The sequence below is a fragment of the Antennarius striatus genome, chromosome 23, assembly GCF_040054535.1.
Source record: "Antennarius striatus isolate MH-2024 chromosome 23, ASM4005453v1, whole genome shotgun sequence".
Taxonomy (NCBI): Eukaryota; Metazoa; Chordata; class Actinopteri; order Lophiiformes; family Antennariidae; genus Antennarius; species Antennarius striatus.
Window position 1 is genome coordinate 7567884 of NC_090798.1, and position 15662 is coordinate 7583545.

Below are 15662 nucleotides of genomic sequence, written 5' to 3' on the forward strand. Positions count from 1 at the left end.
CAAAGTAGGATATAGAATTCAAACCAGCCGACCCACCCTGATCAGAACAAGCATGGAGGTCATGTTCAACTTGCATGGCAAATGTTTGGTGGTGGGAAAATAAAATAGATGAACTAGACATAGTTGCTGAACAATGGAAACTCGTGAAATGCTGTAAGCTACTCCTTAGAGCCACCTGTTCTCACCACAACATCACAAATTTCAGCAGTTGCACTCAGCAAAACCTGATTCTGATCCCACAGAACCGTGGGTTGGGAGGTGAGGCGGCCGCAGTGTTTACATTGTCACCAAGACTTGGCGCTCAGATAGAGCCAAAGTTGATGGACAATGTTTTAGTAGACACTGACTATGATTACTCAACTTCCTGCTGCCATTTACATGTATGTAATTTTATATTTAATGCAGAAGATGCCCATCACACCAACTCGCTGACATTGGTAATCTATGGTCCAAATAAAGGCTAATGACTTTTTAATGAAAGAACTGAGTTTTGCTGGGACATCTTTAAAACAAAATACTGTAAGCCTAATTTTACTGTATTAAATAATGCATATTTTCTACTGCAAGTTATACCTAAATAGGAAATCTGCATAAAATATTATAAAATAAACAGTAACTGATAATAATTTAATACTGCTAATAAAAATAAAATGTTTGTAATAAGTAATTTTGATTAGTTACAATTCTTTATTTGCATACCTCCACAGACAAAATGAGGCCCAACGTGATCAGTGTTACAGGATTGACATACTGTATGTCATAGAACTTGGAAGTCACTTATGTAATCTTGCAACGAACAGCTATTAAAACATAAATTAGATTTACATTGAGGGGTGATATTAGTTACCTCAGTTAGGTTTTTTGAAAAGCAGTCTTTCCATGGTTGTTTGGCTGGATGTCGGTTGGTTGGTTGGTTGGCTGGTTGGTTGATTGGTTGGCTGGTTACTAAATTAAGTGAATATCAAAAGCAAACATGTTGTAATGTGACAGATTTGCCATCAGATCAGTAGTTTATTTTCTCTAACTTAATTATTTCTTATCAGATGATGGTAATTGGTAGTGATGATAGTGATGAGTTTTTCAGCCCTTTTTTTTACAAAATATACTGAAAATGTGGGGGAAGGCGAATACATACATTTCTGTGTCATGGTAACATTGCTCAACGTTTGAAATCAATCACAGACAATCTACCAATACAGTGCTTCAAGCAGTAGTCAGATTAGGCGACAGAAACATTTTTGTTGTGTAGTTACAATCTAATCTAATCTAATCTAATCTAATCTAATCTAATCTAACATAATATAATATAATATAATATAATATAATATAATCTTTTATAGAAACTATGTTGGAAGCAGAAGACATCCTGAACAAGAAAACATTGTTTTGTCTGATGTTTGGAAATGATTGAGAAAAAACATTAAATGGAATTCTCAAAGAAAATGTGGGTTAGTGGAATGGAAAAGCCTGGTTGACTGCAGTTGAGCTCTACCAGTTTTTAGATGGATTTTTTAAAAATTGATTTATATTTATGAAACAGATTCAGGGTCTCCATTCCCTCCATTCACTTTGTCCACAGTCTATAGTTTGCCTGCATGTTAATCCAGATGTTTTTGAAAATTTGTTAAAGAGATGCTGTAAATACAAAATGTCCTTTGCTGACTTCACTGTTAAGGTAACAATTTTTTCTCCATCAACATAATGCTTCACTAGTAACTCAAGCATCTTCTTCACACACCACATTGCCTGATGAAACATGACAGATATTGAAATGCTATCAACTCTATTTCAATCATTTGTCACTTGTTTCTGATGAGACATTTCCTTTTAAGGTCACGTCAGCGTTTGTGTTTTGAGTGGCAATGTTAAAACCCGTAAGATCAGGGCTCAGGTGTGACACTCTTTCTGCTTCTGTCTTGATTCAACTCAATCTTGCTCTACTTCATAATCCCTTCCACTCTCCACACACCCACCACCCAACCCCCCCCCCCCCCCCACACACACACACACAGTTGGGCTAAGCCCTATCAATTCTTCTTAAAAGAGATGCTGAGGAGCGCTGCAGCCCAGCAGCCTTTGCTCTGACACCTGATGCAGAGAAGAGAGTGAGCCGCTGCAGCTGAATGAAGTCATCTGGCTGGGCAAGGATACTGCTTTAATTCTTTGTTACTCTTCTTGAGTGTACAATATGAACTTTACACTTGAATAGCACAGCTCATGAATAGCTGTCTGGCCTAGAATATGCTGCTTTAAGGTGTGCCGAATTTGAAAAAGCTGATGATACACGGTTGAGGTTATGAGGACAAAATGCTTGATTGTGCTGGCTGCTGTTGTTATCCAATACAAGCTGGCCATGTGAAGATACTTCTGTCTGATAAGTGAAGTTGCATTTTTGTTTTATAGGAAACACAATAAAGGAGCTGTTTCTCAGGTCACTGAGTGACCAGAGCAGCTAATGTGATTTGAATCTAGTTTCTTACAATGAAACCTTTTATCAATGCAAAAACTGAAATGATTCCAGGTCTTTGGGTTTTGCTGGTGAATGGCATAATGGTGGAAAATCACGCGGCAGGGCTTCGAAGCACAAATTACAGGCTCAAGTATGTGTATGAGTCATTTCATCAACGCGAGATGATGGCAAAAGGTCATAATGTGAAATACAGCCCACTGTGCTCTAGTACTTTATTCTTACACAACACATTGTAGAGTAGCAGCAGCACTTTTCTCTTAATTCTATCGGGATAAATAAGGAGCATCCAAATAATCAGGAATGTTTTGTTAATCATTTCGCTAAAACATGTACACATATTCTATTAATACATAATACAACTCTGATAGCATGCTTTCAGCTTTCTCTTAGCATTCCTTCACACTGACATAGGTTGGGCTTGGAGGGTTTAATATAGATTATATGTAAGGTTAATTAATTAAAAAGAAATTAAATTTTGATGATCAAATAATGCAAGTAAATTTGATTCTGCTTCTTAGGAAAACCCAGATTCTATATGCTCACTGCACTCACTGAAAAAATCCCATACATAAATTTAAGACCTATAAACCAAATGCGTCCTACTTCACTGAAAAGTCTTTGTAAAGTTACATACTGGACCTTAATTGGCTTTACATGCATAATTCCACAAAATCCAGCTCACATGTCGAGATTTAAAGGAAGTTGTCTCCCCTCAGCAGAAGACAATGGAAGCTGTACTCTGGTGTTAAACTCTGCAGATACATCAATTTACACAGCGAGGCTTAAACGGCAATCGAACACGGCCAACTGCATTTCTGAATCTTTTTTCAGCAAAATAAATTTAAATAGATTTACAGTAAATGCATTGGGAAGCTTGCTCAAAGCACTAGAATTACATTCTGGGAGCGTGGACAGGGCTTTGAAGCATCATGAGTGATATAATAGAGATTGTTTTTGAACAAATACATAAATGAGGAACATTAACTAATTGAAAAAATGGGTGATCTCTTTTATCAACCTAAGAAACACTTGAGGAGTCTCTATTGGGCTCTGATGATACTGTACTTCTAAAATTGTGGTAATGACCTGTAAGATATTTTCATGGCACATAAGTTTATCTGTCTTGTATTGATATTTAACTGTTTACCTGCACCCACGGCTGGTTTTCTCCACCTCTGCTCAGTGACTGACTCCACTGACTGACTTGGTTTTAGAGGTAGGGTGGGGGTGGGGGGTGAAAGTCTTGACAGAGCTTGACTTCTTGGACTCCATGATGACAGTGGCAGCTGAAAAAGTTGTGTCTGTCCCACCACGTTTGATCACTGAGAAAATCTTCTCGTTCAAACTTCCTATAACTCCCGACTTCAAAATGTAAGAGCATCTTGGAGAAACAAAATTATTCTCCTGCACAGCCCTCAAAATAGAATAAAGGGATGTATGCATTGAAATATCACCTGACATCCTTTTCTTCAAGTCCAAAAGAACCAGGGAGGAGAAGCAGATAAAATCACCTCCACAGTGATACGTGCTTCAGGTAGGAAATAAATTAACGGCAGGCAGTGAGTCAAGTGTCCTTATTTTAGCAACTGATTAAACCAAAATCTTCCATAGCAGGGCACAAGTGTCCTTGGATGTCCCAAATTTGTATTTTTTTTCCTTGCCTGATTTGATGTTATCATCATTGGCTTGGAATAACGCTGGCCTAATATTTGTGTAGGTCCATACTCAATAGCAATTTCATCCTTGAGCTGGGGATAGAGGCGCAATAATAATACAACTCATTGTGTAAGTGGATCTCAGTAGGTGTTTTGTTGTTCAGAGACAATGCTGTTAGTTGGCCAATGTAGTTTCAAGGGCACAGAGCTGGTGATGATGATGTCTCTCTCATTCGAGAGGCAGACAAGGACCTCTGGAAAACACACACACACTACCTATAGATGACTTCATAATGAGGGGGGTTTGGGTTCCGTTATGGGGCGTTATGGTGATTCAAGGTCAAATCAGGCTAATGATTTGCATTAGAATGTCAGTTTTTGAGTTGTAATAGATCAGCACATACACTTACACCAACACAACGGTTCCAACTAAGAGATATTTGATTTTGTGTGTGTGGGTCTCTGTGTGTGTGTGCGTGTGTGTGTGTGTGTGCGTGTGTGTGTGTGTGTGTATTTTCAACTCTAATGTGTGTACACATCCCCCAAAAAGACTTCAAAACAAGAAAAAAGGAAAAACATGCAACAAAAATACCTTCGTCTCGAGGCTTGTTCATTGAAGATTCATCGTGTTTTTTTGTGAGCGGACCTAGGGTTAAGAAAAAAAGGGGGGAAAAAGAGAAAAGAGAAAATTCAAAAAAGATTACTGGCAAAAACGAAAAAAAGAATATCAAAAAAGAAAACAAGAAAGAGCAAAAAGGACAAATCAGCAAGAGTTCATGGTTGCTTATTGTTTTTTTCCTTTAAAAAGAGTACAAAAGCAAAAACAAAAGGCATCACAGACACAGATTTATCACAAGAAAAGACACAAGATCAAAGAAATCTGGGTTTGGACGAGATTTCTTTCTCTCCCCCTGCAGAGGAAAACGGCTGCCATTGTTCATGTTCCCCTCATTCTCTCTCTCTCTCTCCTTGAAACCCTGTTTGTTCCCTGAGCTGACTTTTAGGAAGCTGGGTGGGTTGGGTTGGTGAACAGGGGGAAAAAGGGAATGTAAAAGTAATAAGGCCTCAGCAGTTTGAAGAACAGAACCCTGACCTTTCCTTATGCCACATGACCAGAAAAAAGACAGACTTTAAAAAAAGAAACAGGCAAAGAAGAGGAGGAAGAATAACTGGTTCAGGTCCTGATGTTCAAACCTCAAAATTTGACTGCTGGTTTAAAAGGCTGCTGCGGAACATTAGTGAATTACAGCAATTCAGATCAGACACAAAGACACCTTTAATTAGACAACCGCTAGTGTGCAGCACACACAATGATCCTGTAATTGTAAAAGGCATGTTAAACATGTTTCAGGTAAAACATGGCACAGGCGCTTTTGTGAGTTGAAGCCTAAGTGTGTTTATTCTTATTTATTGCTTAAACCACAGACCTATTCCCCAGGCAGGTAAATAATTACACAGCACAACAGAGGGGTATCAATTCAAAATGACAAGTAAGCGTGACGCTAATTGTTCAGAAGAGTGCAGGTAAAAGGTGAACGTAAATTGATCTCCATCCGCCCATAGGCTGTTTTTGGTAAATTAAAATAGTGGCTGAAGAGAGCGAGGGAGAAAAAGAGAGGGATTACAGACCAAGAAGAAAGAAGAATGTCTCTTGCTGTTTTCATCCCTCCAACAATATATTTCAAGCTTTTATTTTTTGTCTTTGTTGAAGAGCAGCTCATGTCAAAGACCCAGATTGTGAGGCACAAGCGTTGCTTGGTTTCATGTCTTCATAGCGAAGAAAGGTGAGTGAAAATCATATTTGATCTCTTGATTCTTCCTCACATGTATGTTTCACTCATGCGTACAAAAAATCCTCTCGTTGGGTGCAATAATTCACACTTTCACTTCTGATTTTCTGATCTCTATTCTTCTGGCATTCACCATCTAAGTTCAAAAATATTATTGTCTTTCACTATTTTCCAATCCATTTTATCCATTTTGTGGACAACATGTCTCACAAAACAACTGGGTTGTGTTATATAATGTTGTGTAAGACGAACTGACTGGGATCTTTATTTAGTGGGTGTAGCACAAAATGAGCACAAACAGAGCTTTCAGTGTGCCTGAATATCAGCTCACCAGAGGTAAGGGGTAATTCTTCTGCCTAATCTTTGGTCTAGTTATTATTGTTACTGTTATTGCTGTTGTTGTTATGACTACTATTGCATTTTTGCTTGTTTGTTTGTTGTTTTACTTTCTTCCTTTAGTGCCTTCTCAGCTAATGCCATCTTGTCCTATTACAATCATAAGCCAAACACTCGTACGGAGACTTTGTTACACCATTCCCACCATGTTGGGTCCAGGGCCAGTTGAGAGCTGGTGTCTAATCTTGACATTATGACATAGAATCATTTCTATTCCAGGAAAATTGGTTCCAGATATACCAAGACCTTTTTTATATTTGAGCCTTGGAGCAGAACAAAAGTCTGTGGCCATCATTTAAAATAAAAACAGAGCTGGTGCATGATCTGGTCTGAAGTAGGAAATCCAAAGTCGAAGAAACAAACAGGAATTTCATTGTGGATGTCTGCTTGATAAATTGCTTTTAAGCGTAGTCGTGGGGTTAAATTCAAACTAATATGAGGGAATAAGGCTACATTGAGTTCACGGATGAGGCTTCACGTAGTCACAATGCTTTTTCTTCGATAAATTCTAACATGTTAACAGCGAGAGACACAAATTTGGATTTTTTGTGGTTATACCTTCAATGGAGACTCGACAACCTTTTTGTGGGCCTGGTGTAAAGTAATCATTTTACAGCACCTCCAAATGTTCATAGTAAATTTTGGGACATCCCATTAATGTAGGGATATTGAATTTGAAATGTATAACATTTGTGAGTGGCTTTTGGTTTCATCTTCCTTAAGTGTTGGTGATTCGTTCAATGGCTGCTGGATTCTTCAGTCTGGACCAACATGGTGCTCAACTAAAAGCCAAGCATTCAATCAAAAATCGAATAAGATTGAAAACCCATGGGAATTTTCAACCATGAAAGAAAAATGTCACACACAAACACCTAAGCCACTCAACAAGTCTGATGAATTAGCTGAAACACACTCTTATTCTTGGTGTTTGAAAATGTATCGATAGCAATAAACTCAGGAACCGACGTCACCATGGAACTTACTGCTGGCCTAATGTAACCTTTTGAAATAAAACAATTTGTGTTGGTTAATGGAATGAAAATGTTGACTTTGACAAGTACAGTAGCATTTATTCACTGATTGATAATCATTATCAACGGTAGTTTCAAAAGAAAACTGTAAAGCAAAGGTTTGTATTTGCATACAGAGATGAAGTTTATGGCATTGTTTAGGAGCAATCTACCATTTGAAGATTGTAAATAATGGAGCCTGTTCACAGATTTTAAGTCTGTTTTTCTAGAGCAGTTTTACAATCTTTGACTGTGAGAAAGAACTGTCAAACCCCATTTTGCCGAGGATGACAGAAAGATGGTGTTGAAAGCAAAGAAGATGCTGGTAAGTGATGCCTGAGATTTTTTATGAAAATACAAAAATAAGAAGCAGGGATTGCACATATCTAATGTATTAATGCAACAATAAAACTTGAACTAATGCAGTCACATTTTCATCCCCTTTGCCGCCCATTTAATGTGCTTTTTGTTTCATCTTTCTATCTGCAACGGTTGCGAAGATACTCGGTGGACATACTAACAGATGGGCGGATGAACGAACGAACGGACGAACACACCAACACTGACAATTACAAAACAAGAACCAATGCAGTCACAGACTGCAACATTCCGCAACACCCATGAATTAAAATTTTTACCCTGACCTACTTGCAAAGATCAAAGATTAAAGTTAGTGCTCTGACCTACTTTCACAGATCAAAGCACCAGCTTTGATCTACGGTCGCACACTGGCCTTCTCCCTCGTCTTTCTATCTTATCCAGTTCATGAGTGTACAAAAGTTGAAATTTTACTTTGAACTAGTTTTCTCAAGGTCGAAGTCATCATCTCATTTTCATCCCCTTTGCTGCCCGAGTAATGTGGGTTTTGTTTCATCTTTCTCTCTACAACGGTTGCGAAGATATTTGGTGGACTAACGGACAGACGAATGGATAAACACACAAACACTGACAATCACAATACATCACCGCTTTGAAGCGTGATGTAATTAGAAAAGTACTTTAGTACAAACCCATGACACTAAATCATGTGATTATTGATTATAACATCAGTGAAATGCAGCACAAAGATACCAACAGGACATGTTATCGACTGATGGACGTCAAACCTAAAAAGTTTGGCAAATATTAGCAAAGTTTTAAACTAGCATGCCGGTCAAAGAATCTATTTCTGAGTGACAAAAAAGGGAGAGCAAAATCAAGCAACCATTACAGGCAACACGCTGACAGAAAGTGCAAAAACTGAGCTTGATTGACGTCTTCTTGCAATGAGCAGGTTCATTGTAGCCGAACAGTGCGAATCAAGTCGAGACAGAAAAAGAAATAATGGGCTTTCTTCACGTTTTGAGACCTTTTGCCCAAGCACAGGCGTTGAGGCGACAGGAGCAAGGCTAGGAACCATGCCCCAACTCCCATCAGCCCCCTGGACACTTTACATTACACACATCTATCTGGAGATGACAAAAATAACAGCAAATGCAATTACAACACAGTCACAACTGACCGTAGTGGCACATTTGTCGGTTTGTATCGGTACAGGCTTTGAAAAAGGACATCTAAAAAAAAAGGTGTTACTTAAAATAAGCCTAAGAAGACATGTAACGGTTTGATAATTATACATTATGCCACTTTGTAGCCATGTACCCATTTGTAATGCTAAAAAACACTTTAACATGCATACACTGCCTCTCATTTACAGCTTCTTCCTTTTCTCTTCCGTGTTCAACTACAGTCTTCTTCCTCTCTTTCCATTTGGCCGCATCTATCCTGGCAGCCGACTTTGAAGTCGGTTACGTAATGCTTTGCTTTGTCTCCACTTCTCACCGACGTGCACACATGCACACACACATACACACACGATTGCCATGTTAATGCATCCCATACCAATGCGCGTGACAGATAATGTAAAAGATGTGGAGATCAACAATGAAGTAAAATTCATCAAATAACAAAAGATGAAAGACATGTTCCATACTCCTGGTTTTCTGTGTTTATGCATTTCTTTTCACTGCATGTGTGTAGCTGTGTCTGAAATCAAGGTGTGTTTTAACATTTCTTTTCTCTGCAGCCCTGCTGTGCACTCTGCTTTGGGAAGGAATCTTTAGGAACTTTTTGTCTGCAGGGAGGACTAATATTTTGGCAAAAGTCTGCCAAAAACTCATGGTAATGATTCCATCAGGGGTCTCCAGCCTCTCTTTGTCAGAGATTGTGCGTGTGTGTGTGTGTGTGTGTGTGTGTGTGTGTGTGTGTGTGTCTGTGTCTGCAGAAAGTGTTGTTTACTTCACTAATGTTGTTTGATAATTTCTGTTATTTAATATGCTTATTAAGATTAATCTGTTTTGAGCTGTTGCTCATAGGCATTCAGGGATGAACTAACACCATAACGTTGTAACTATAATAAATAGCAGTGATTTGGTATTGGAGCCAAAATAATATACTGTTATATTTATTTTTATCTTCAAGAGTGGAAAATTGTCTAACATTAAAATTACTCAGTGTTGTGCTTGGTTAAAATCTCATGAGGCTGTAGAATATTTTCCATAATTGAAGAAAATTATTAACTAAATTAAGAGTTTGGTGCAGTGTTTACTTGTTTGTTATCTTGTTATTATAATATCTCCAAAAAGCTTTAAAGAATTTCATTTAAATTTGGTGAATGAGAAGGATAGTCTGATGTGGGAAACTAGTAATTTCATGTTCAGGCTTAGCCAGCAAATGCAATGGATCCAGACTTTGTTGAACAATTTCATTTTTATAAAATCAAATCTAATTTATTATAAATGTTTTGCTGCTATGGCGATGGAATGACCCACCCTACCTGACCTCTGATTGGTGAAGCCCAGGTAGTCAGTTCTGTCAGTGAGGGGCTGAACAAATGCCATTTTCAGAGGCAGAGGAGGTAATGGGTCATGCCATCACCATAGTAATAAGAATAATTATATTAATAAATTAGATTTGACTCATGCTGCCACCCTAATGGGATTTGAATAACCATTTAGAGGATGTATGTGCCCTCTAGGTACACACGCATGCATTCACATTGGCTTTCAGACAACCTTTGGCTGCAAATAAAACCTTTTCACAGGATTATAAATGCTGCTAATGAGCTGTGCCCTATTTTCATATAATGGTCTTTACTTTGGTGCATCTTTTGAAATACTCTCAGGCATTTTGTTGGTTGATATGCACCCACTTGCTTTTGCTTTCCAATCACGTGCATTAATTAACTGCCTCATCCTCATCGACCAAAATGTCTTTGTTATAACCATTTGATACATTTTAAAATCCATTTCTCCATCCTTGTTATTATTGAAACACTGACGTGAAACCGCACCATCCAGCCTAAGTGACAATGTTGATTGAAGGGCTGGGTTGTGTGTGTGTATGGATAAGATCAAATGTGTTTTTGCACAGACACAACAGTAGGTAGGTGCTGACTGGCTCATTTAGGCAAAGCGTGCCAGTCTGATGATCTATGAGGAAATGTAACTGTGTGTGACATGTGGTGAGTGAGCGTCCACAATGAATTATGGAGGCCTCTTTCGAGTCGTAGAAAGGACTCTAGATGGGGGGTGGGCGGCTGTATGTGGGGTGGGAGGGGTTGAGGGTACTGTCATTGTCCTGGAGTTGAAACAAGGCTGCAAAAATCAAGTGAATACCTCAGGAAGATGAGTGTGTGTGTGTGTGTGTGTGTGTGTGTGTGTGTGTGTGTGTGTGTGTGTGTGTGTGTGTGTGTGTGTGTGTGTGCACGCGTGTAAGAGCTTGTTGTAGATGACTGACTGAATGAGTAAGATGTGACCTTGGCAATGAATGTCGTTTACTGACACATACAATTAGAATTTCCAATGTGTGTGTGTCTGTTTGTGTGTGTGTGTGTGTGTGTGTGTGTGTGTGTATGTGTGTATGTGTGTGTTAGATGTGCACACAACAAAGATATGCAGACATACCATACTGTCAATCTACTGCTTCATTATCACACACCACTGCTCTCTCAGTCGTTTCAAAGTTTGCGTGCATGTTTTATGTGTATGTGTGTGTGGTTTATGTGTGTGTTTGTGTGTGTGCACACATGAGTGAGCAGTGTGTGGGCTGGTTTCAGATGAGTAGCTCAGATGAGTAAGCTGTGACTACATCACAAATAACTGTGAAGTTCATTTTCGGATGAATGGCAGTTAAAAAAGGATTGGGCTTGAGCCAGCGGAGCTGCTGTCCTTTAAGGTAATGTTTAACGTTCATCCTTTACAAATATCCTAAATGGATTTATATAGTCGTCATTAGTCACCCTGTCATAATGAGTTTTCTGCAGCTCTTGTATCACTTAGTCTCAATTTAGTTCTCTCAATTAAATGATGTGATTTGCATCAGTGTTTGTAAGACAATACTTCAACATGGAAAATAAAATGTATGACTGAAGCTCAGCTAACAGGAAGCCTTTTAAAACCGGCACAGATGTGTTTAACTTTCAGTTTAAAGCTGGATGATGCAGTAACATATGTTCGGATTTATGCATTTCTTTATGTTCTTGCTCTTTTTTTGTTCCTGTTGAGTCATGATACTTTTGTAAAAAGACTTCAGGGTTTTGTTTTGTTTTTTTTAATTTTTTATCCATCTTGCTCAAGACACACTAACCTTCCCTGGAGCAGCATTAGATGAATAATGGGGACTTTTAAGGGGAATATACAGCATTATAGGACACAGACTGATGAGACTGTCCTAGCTTGTTCGAGCAGCGGCTGCAAAATTATTACAATCATTGTGTTTGACAACCCAGCAGGTCTACCAGAGGGCAACAAAGTCATGGGAGCTGCTAAATATCTAATAGATGCATGAACTTTACACAGAAATGTCTCTGGGATCTCGTCTGTTAGCCTCATCAATTCTTTATTTTATACAGGTTTAAAGTTAGTGTTGTAACATTGCTGTATTTAACAACAGCTGTTGATAACATGATTGCTAGATGGCAATCCCATCATGCCTTCAGGTGAGTTGAGAACCAATCAGTGAGTGACACTGCCAAGTTACTGCAAAATAATAATTTGTTTAAATAAGTTAATTAAAAACATCAAATGAGTAAATAATTTAGTAATATATCAAATAGAATAGAATATAGAATATGTACATAAAAATGTGATACTTTTAATATTTGTTGCCAATTGTAAGAAACAAAAGCAAAAAATAAACATCTCTGGTGGCAGAGAAGTTATACTAATTAACAGGAATGCAGTACGCTCCTTTCTAAAACACCGTGGTGCTATAATGTTACCATCATAGCATTAAACTTATATATTTGCTGATAGTCAAACTGCAATTAAAAAAAATGTGATACCCAATAGTATTAGTCTACACAAAATTAACTTTCTTCTGTTTATTTCACACTCAAAAGACGTGAGAGTGTAGTAATTCAGAGCTGTGTGTGTGTGTGTGTGGGGGGGGGCATTCATGTAAAATTACAGCAAATTATTATTTTCATCTCAACTTGTTTATTTTGAGTGTTTTGTGTTGATCTAGTCAAACGTCAAAATTTAATCAACATTAAGCCAAAGGTTTCGTTAACGAAGTTTTAGTCAAACAAAACCACAAATGTTTCAGTGTCACACTGGTCCAAGATGTGTTGACATTTTTAGAAGTTGTTTATAGTTCATGTTTTTTACAAAACATTTAACTTAACATTGAGTTTTTTGCTATTTCTGTAATTTCACATGATATTTAACTCATAAAATCAGCTTTGCACAGAGTGTGTGATGAGGTCAGGTTCAGGAACACATACACACTGGGAACATGTTCTGATTCACTGTGAACCCAATCAGATCCGAGCCGGCGGCTTCTGAGCACTTTAAAGTCTGACAGTAGGTTGAGGTTATTTCAGACCATAGACTCTGGTCACTGGTCACAATATGTGTCTGTCTGCGTCCCATTAAATAATATTGTATAACATTGCCTCAGGTGTTTGACTGACATTTCCTAATATCTGTCAAAGTGTCCAGATTGGGTTTCATTCTATTTGCTTTTTTTTATGCTGATTCTATCCCTCCTTCTCTATATTTCTGCACAAATCAGTCTTTTTACAGTCTTCTTTTCCCTTTCCTTCCACCACCCCAACTTACTACTACACAACATTTTCTCTCTCTCTCTCTCTCTTTCAAAAGTCTTCTTATTCATTCTCCGGGTGTTTCTCCACACTGGAAATATCTTTCCATTTGGACTGAAGGGGGGAAATTAATTAGAGAGAAATAAATGGAAAAGGACAAAAAAAGGAGTGAAGGAAGCAATAAAGATTATAAAAAATATATACAGTACTAGCGGGAACCCGTGGAAATTCCATGATAAAACAATAATATCGGACTTTCTTCCTTGTCTTCGCCGTCACAAGAAAACAAACCGCTGTGTCCAATGAAGCCGTAACGGCTCTGTGTGTGTGGGACGGACGAACGGGAAGACGAAGGCTGCTTCGGCGTCCGGCCATCCGGGTAGACGATGGCTTTGTGACTTCGGTCCTGGTGAATAAAGCATCAGAGTTCCCCACATGACAACGTGAGGTCTGTCACAATCAAAGAATATAAACCGCTATGTTTGACGAAGCCAAAACAGCTCCGTAAGTGAGAGACATGGACAAATGTAAAGACCGGAGCTAACTCGGCGAGCAGCTCGAACTTGCGGGTAGACGTCAGAGGCGTGACAGCGTGAGGTTTTCAAGTGAGCTTATTCAAATATTATGTGGGGAAATACCTGAGAGAGGGAGAAAAGCAACGAGTGCTTCAGAAAGAGGTAAATGAGACTAAGCTAAACGGAAAAAAGCAGAAGGGAATATAATTTGTACATGTAACAAGGTTGTAGAAGGGTAAAAAAAAAACATGTGTGGAAAGTATGTTTTCATAATGATGGGAACCAAGAAAATTGTGGCTCAGAGTCATTTTAAACAACAGAAGAATAAGAGGTGGAAACAAAGTGTATAGGAAATATGACACAGAAAGATGAAGAACCAGATGGAAAAGGGAAGTGGACAAAGAGGAAAGCCAACATGATGAGGAAAGTGTATCTGAAAGAAGAAAAGACAACAATCAGAGGAAGACAGAGAGAGAGATTATGTGAAAAAAGCAAACAGAAGTAAAAGGGAGCCGGACGTGGTGACATTTGTGGAGTGGTGCTGGTCGAGTAGGCATGAAGGTGAAAGACATTTTCTCTCCACATCACCACACACACACACACACACACACACACACACACACACCACACACACACACACACACAAAGGCACATATTCCCAATCAGCAGTCACCACTCTTGCCGTTGATTACAAATTCTTCTCATCTGAACCTAAAACGTGGACCATGATTGGAGACTTTGAGCTCCTCCATTAACTTTTCATAAGGTACCAAATGAAGTCCAATAGTTCTAAAAGAACATGTGTCGTGTTGGATCCCCCGAGTAAACACCGCACGCAAATTATAATGAAGAACGCTTTCTACACATTGATTCACACATGGCCTGGTTAAAAATCAATAGTGTGTGTGTATGTCTGTGTGTGTGTGCATGCCAACATCATCATGAAGTTTATCATATATTCCACTGAACTGAGTCTAAGAATGTCTGACTGTCGTGTCCAAGAGATTGAATTTTGATTGATTGGATTTTTATTTTATCCTATTTGCATTCTTAGTACTTTATCCTATTGTTGGGTGATATGTTCATTTTTATTTTTTTTATTGATGGATCAATAAATGTATCTAATGTAATTTTATTTTATTGGAAATTGTCATTCAAAATTAAAATTTCCAAAGTTCATATTTTCAATAATTACTTTCATGTATCGATGCTGTTTCTGAAAAGGCCTTTTTTTCCTCACTTGTGTAGTTAGAACATGCATGTTAGCAGTTCTGTGGCCGTGCATTCTAACTAAAATATAATTGTACTCACGCCATCAAGCACTCATAGTTGACTGCGTTTCCACATGCTATGTGTTTTACATTGAAACAGACCAGATTAAGAAAGAAAGTAAAGCAATCTGAGACATGGCATCAGTGTCTTTTTGCTGGTGCTTCTTTGGGCATTGTTAGATCGAAGTAGTTGGAAATGGTGTCACAGTCAATCTTCAGAGGTCATGACACTGTGAAGTCATTTTAGCACAGCTCTCAATCTTAACTAATAAAACTGTTTGTTACTGACTAACCCTGAAACCCAACAATAAGCTTCTATTTGATCTTGTTTGGTGGTTGTAGACATAAACTGGATGTTTGATCATTCTGGACTGGAAGAAACGACAAAATGACATTTCCTATCATATATGTTAAATTATTAAAAACACTAATATCAGATAACCTTTATTTGTCCCACGGTGGGGACATTT

The 15662-nt window shown here is 38.3% G+C and overlaps 1 protein-coding gene across 1 annotated transcript in view; it reads right to left on the bottom strand.

Moving 5' to 3' along the window:
• nlgn2a (neuroligin 2a) overlaps window positions 1-15662 on the bottom strand; it is a 191950-nt gene that overhangs the window by 86584 nt on the left and 89704 nt on the right. The window contains exon 3 of the mRNA XM_068308159.1: window positions 4718-4771. Coding sequence (XP_068164260.1) covers window positions 4718-4771 — 54 coding nt within the window. The remainder of the gene's footprint in view (window positions 1-4717; window positions 4772-15662) is intronic.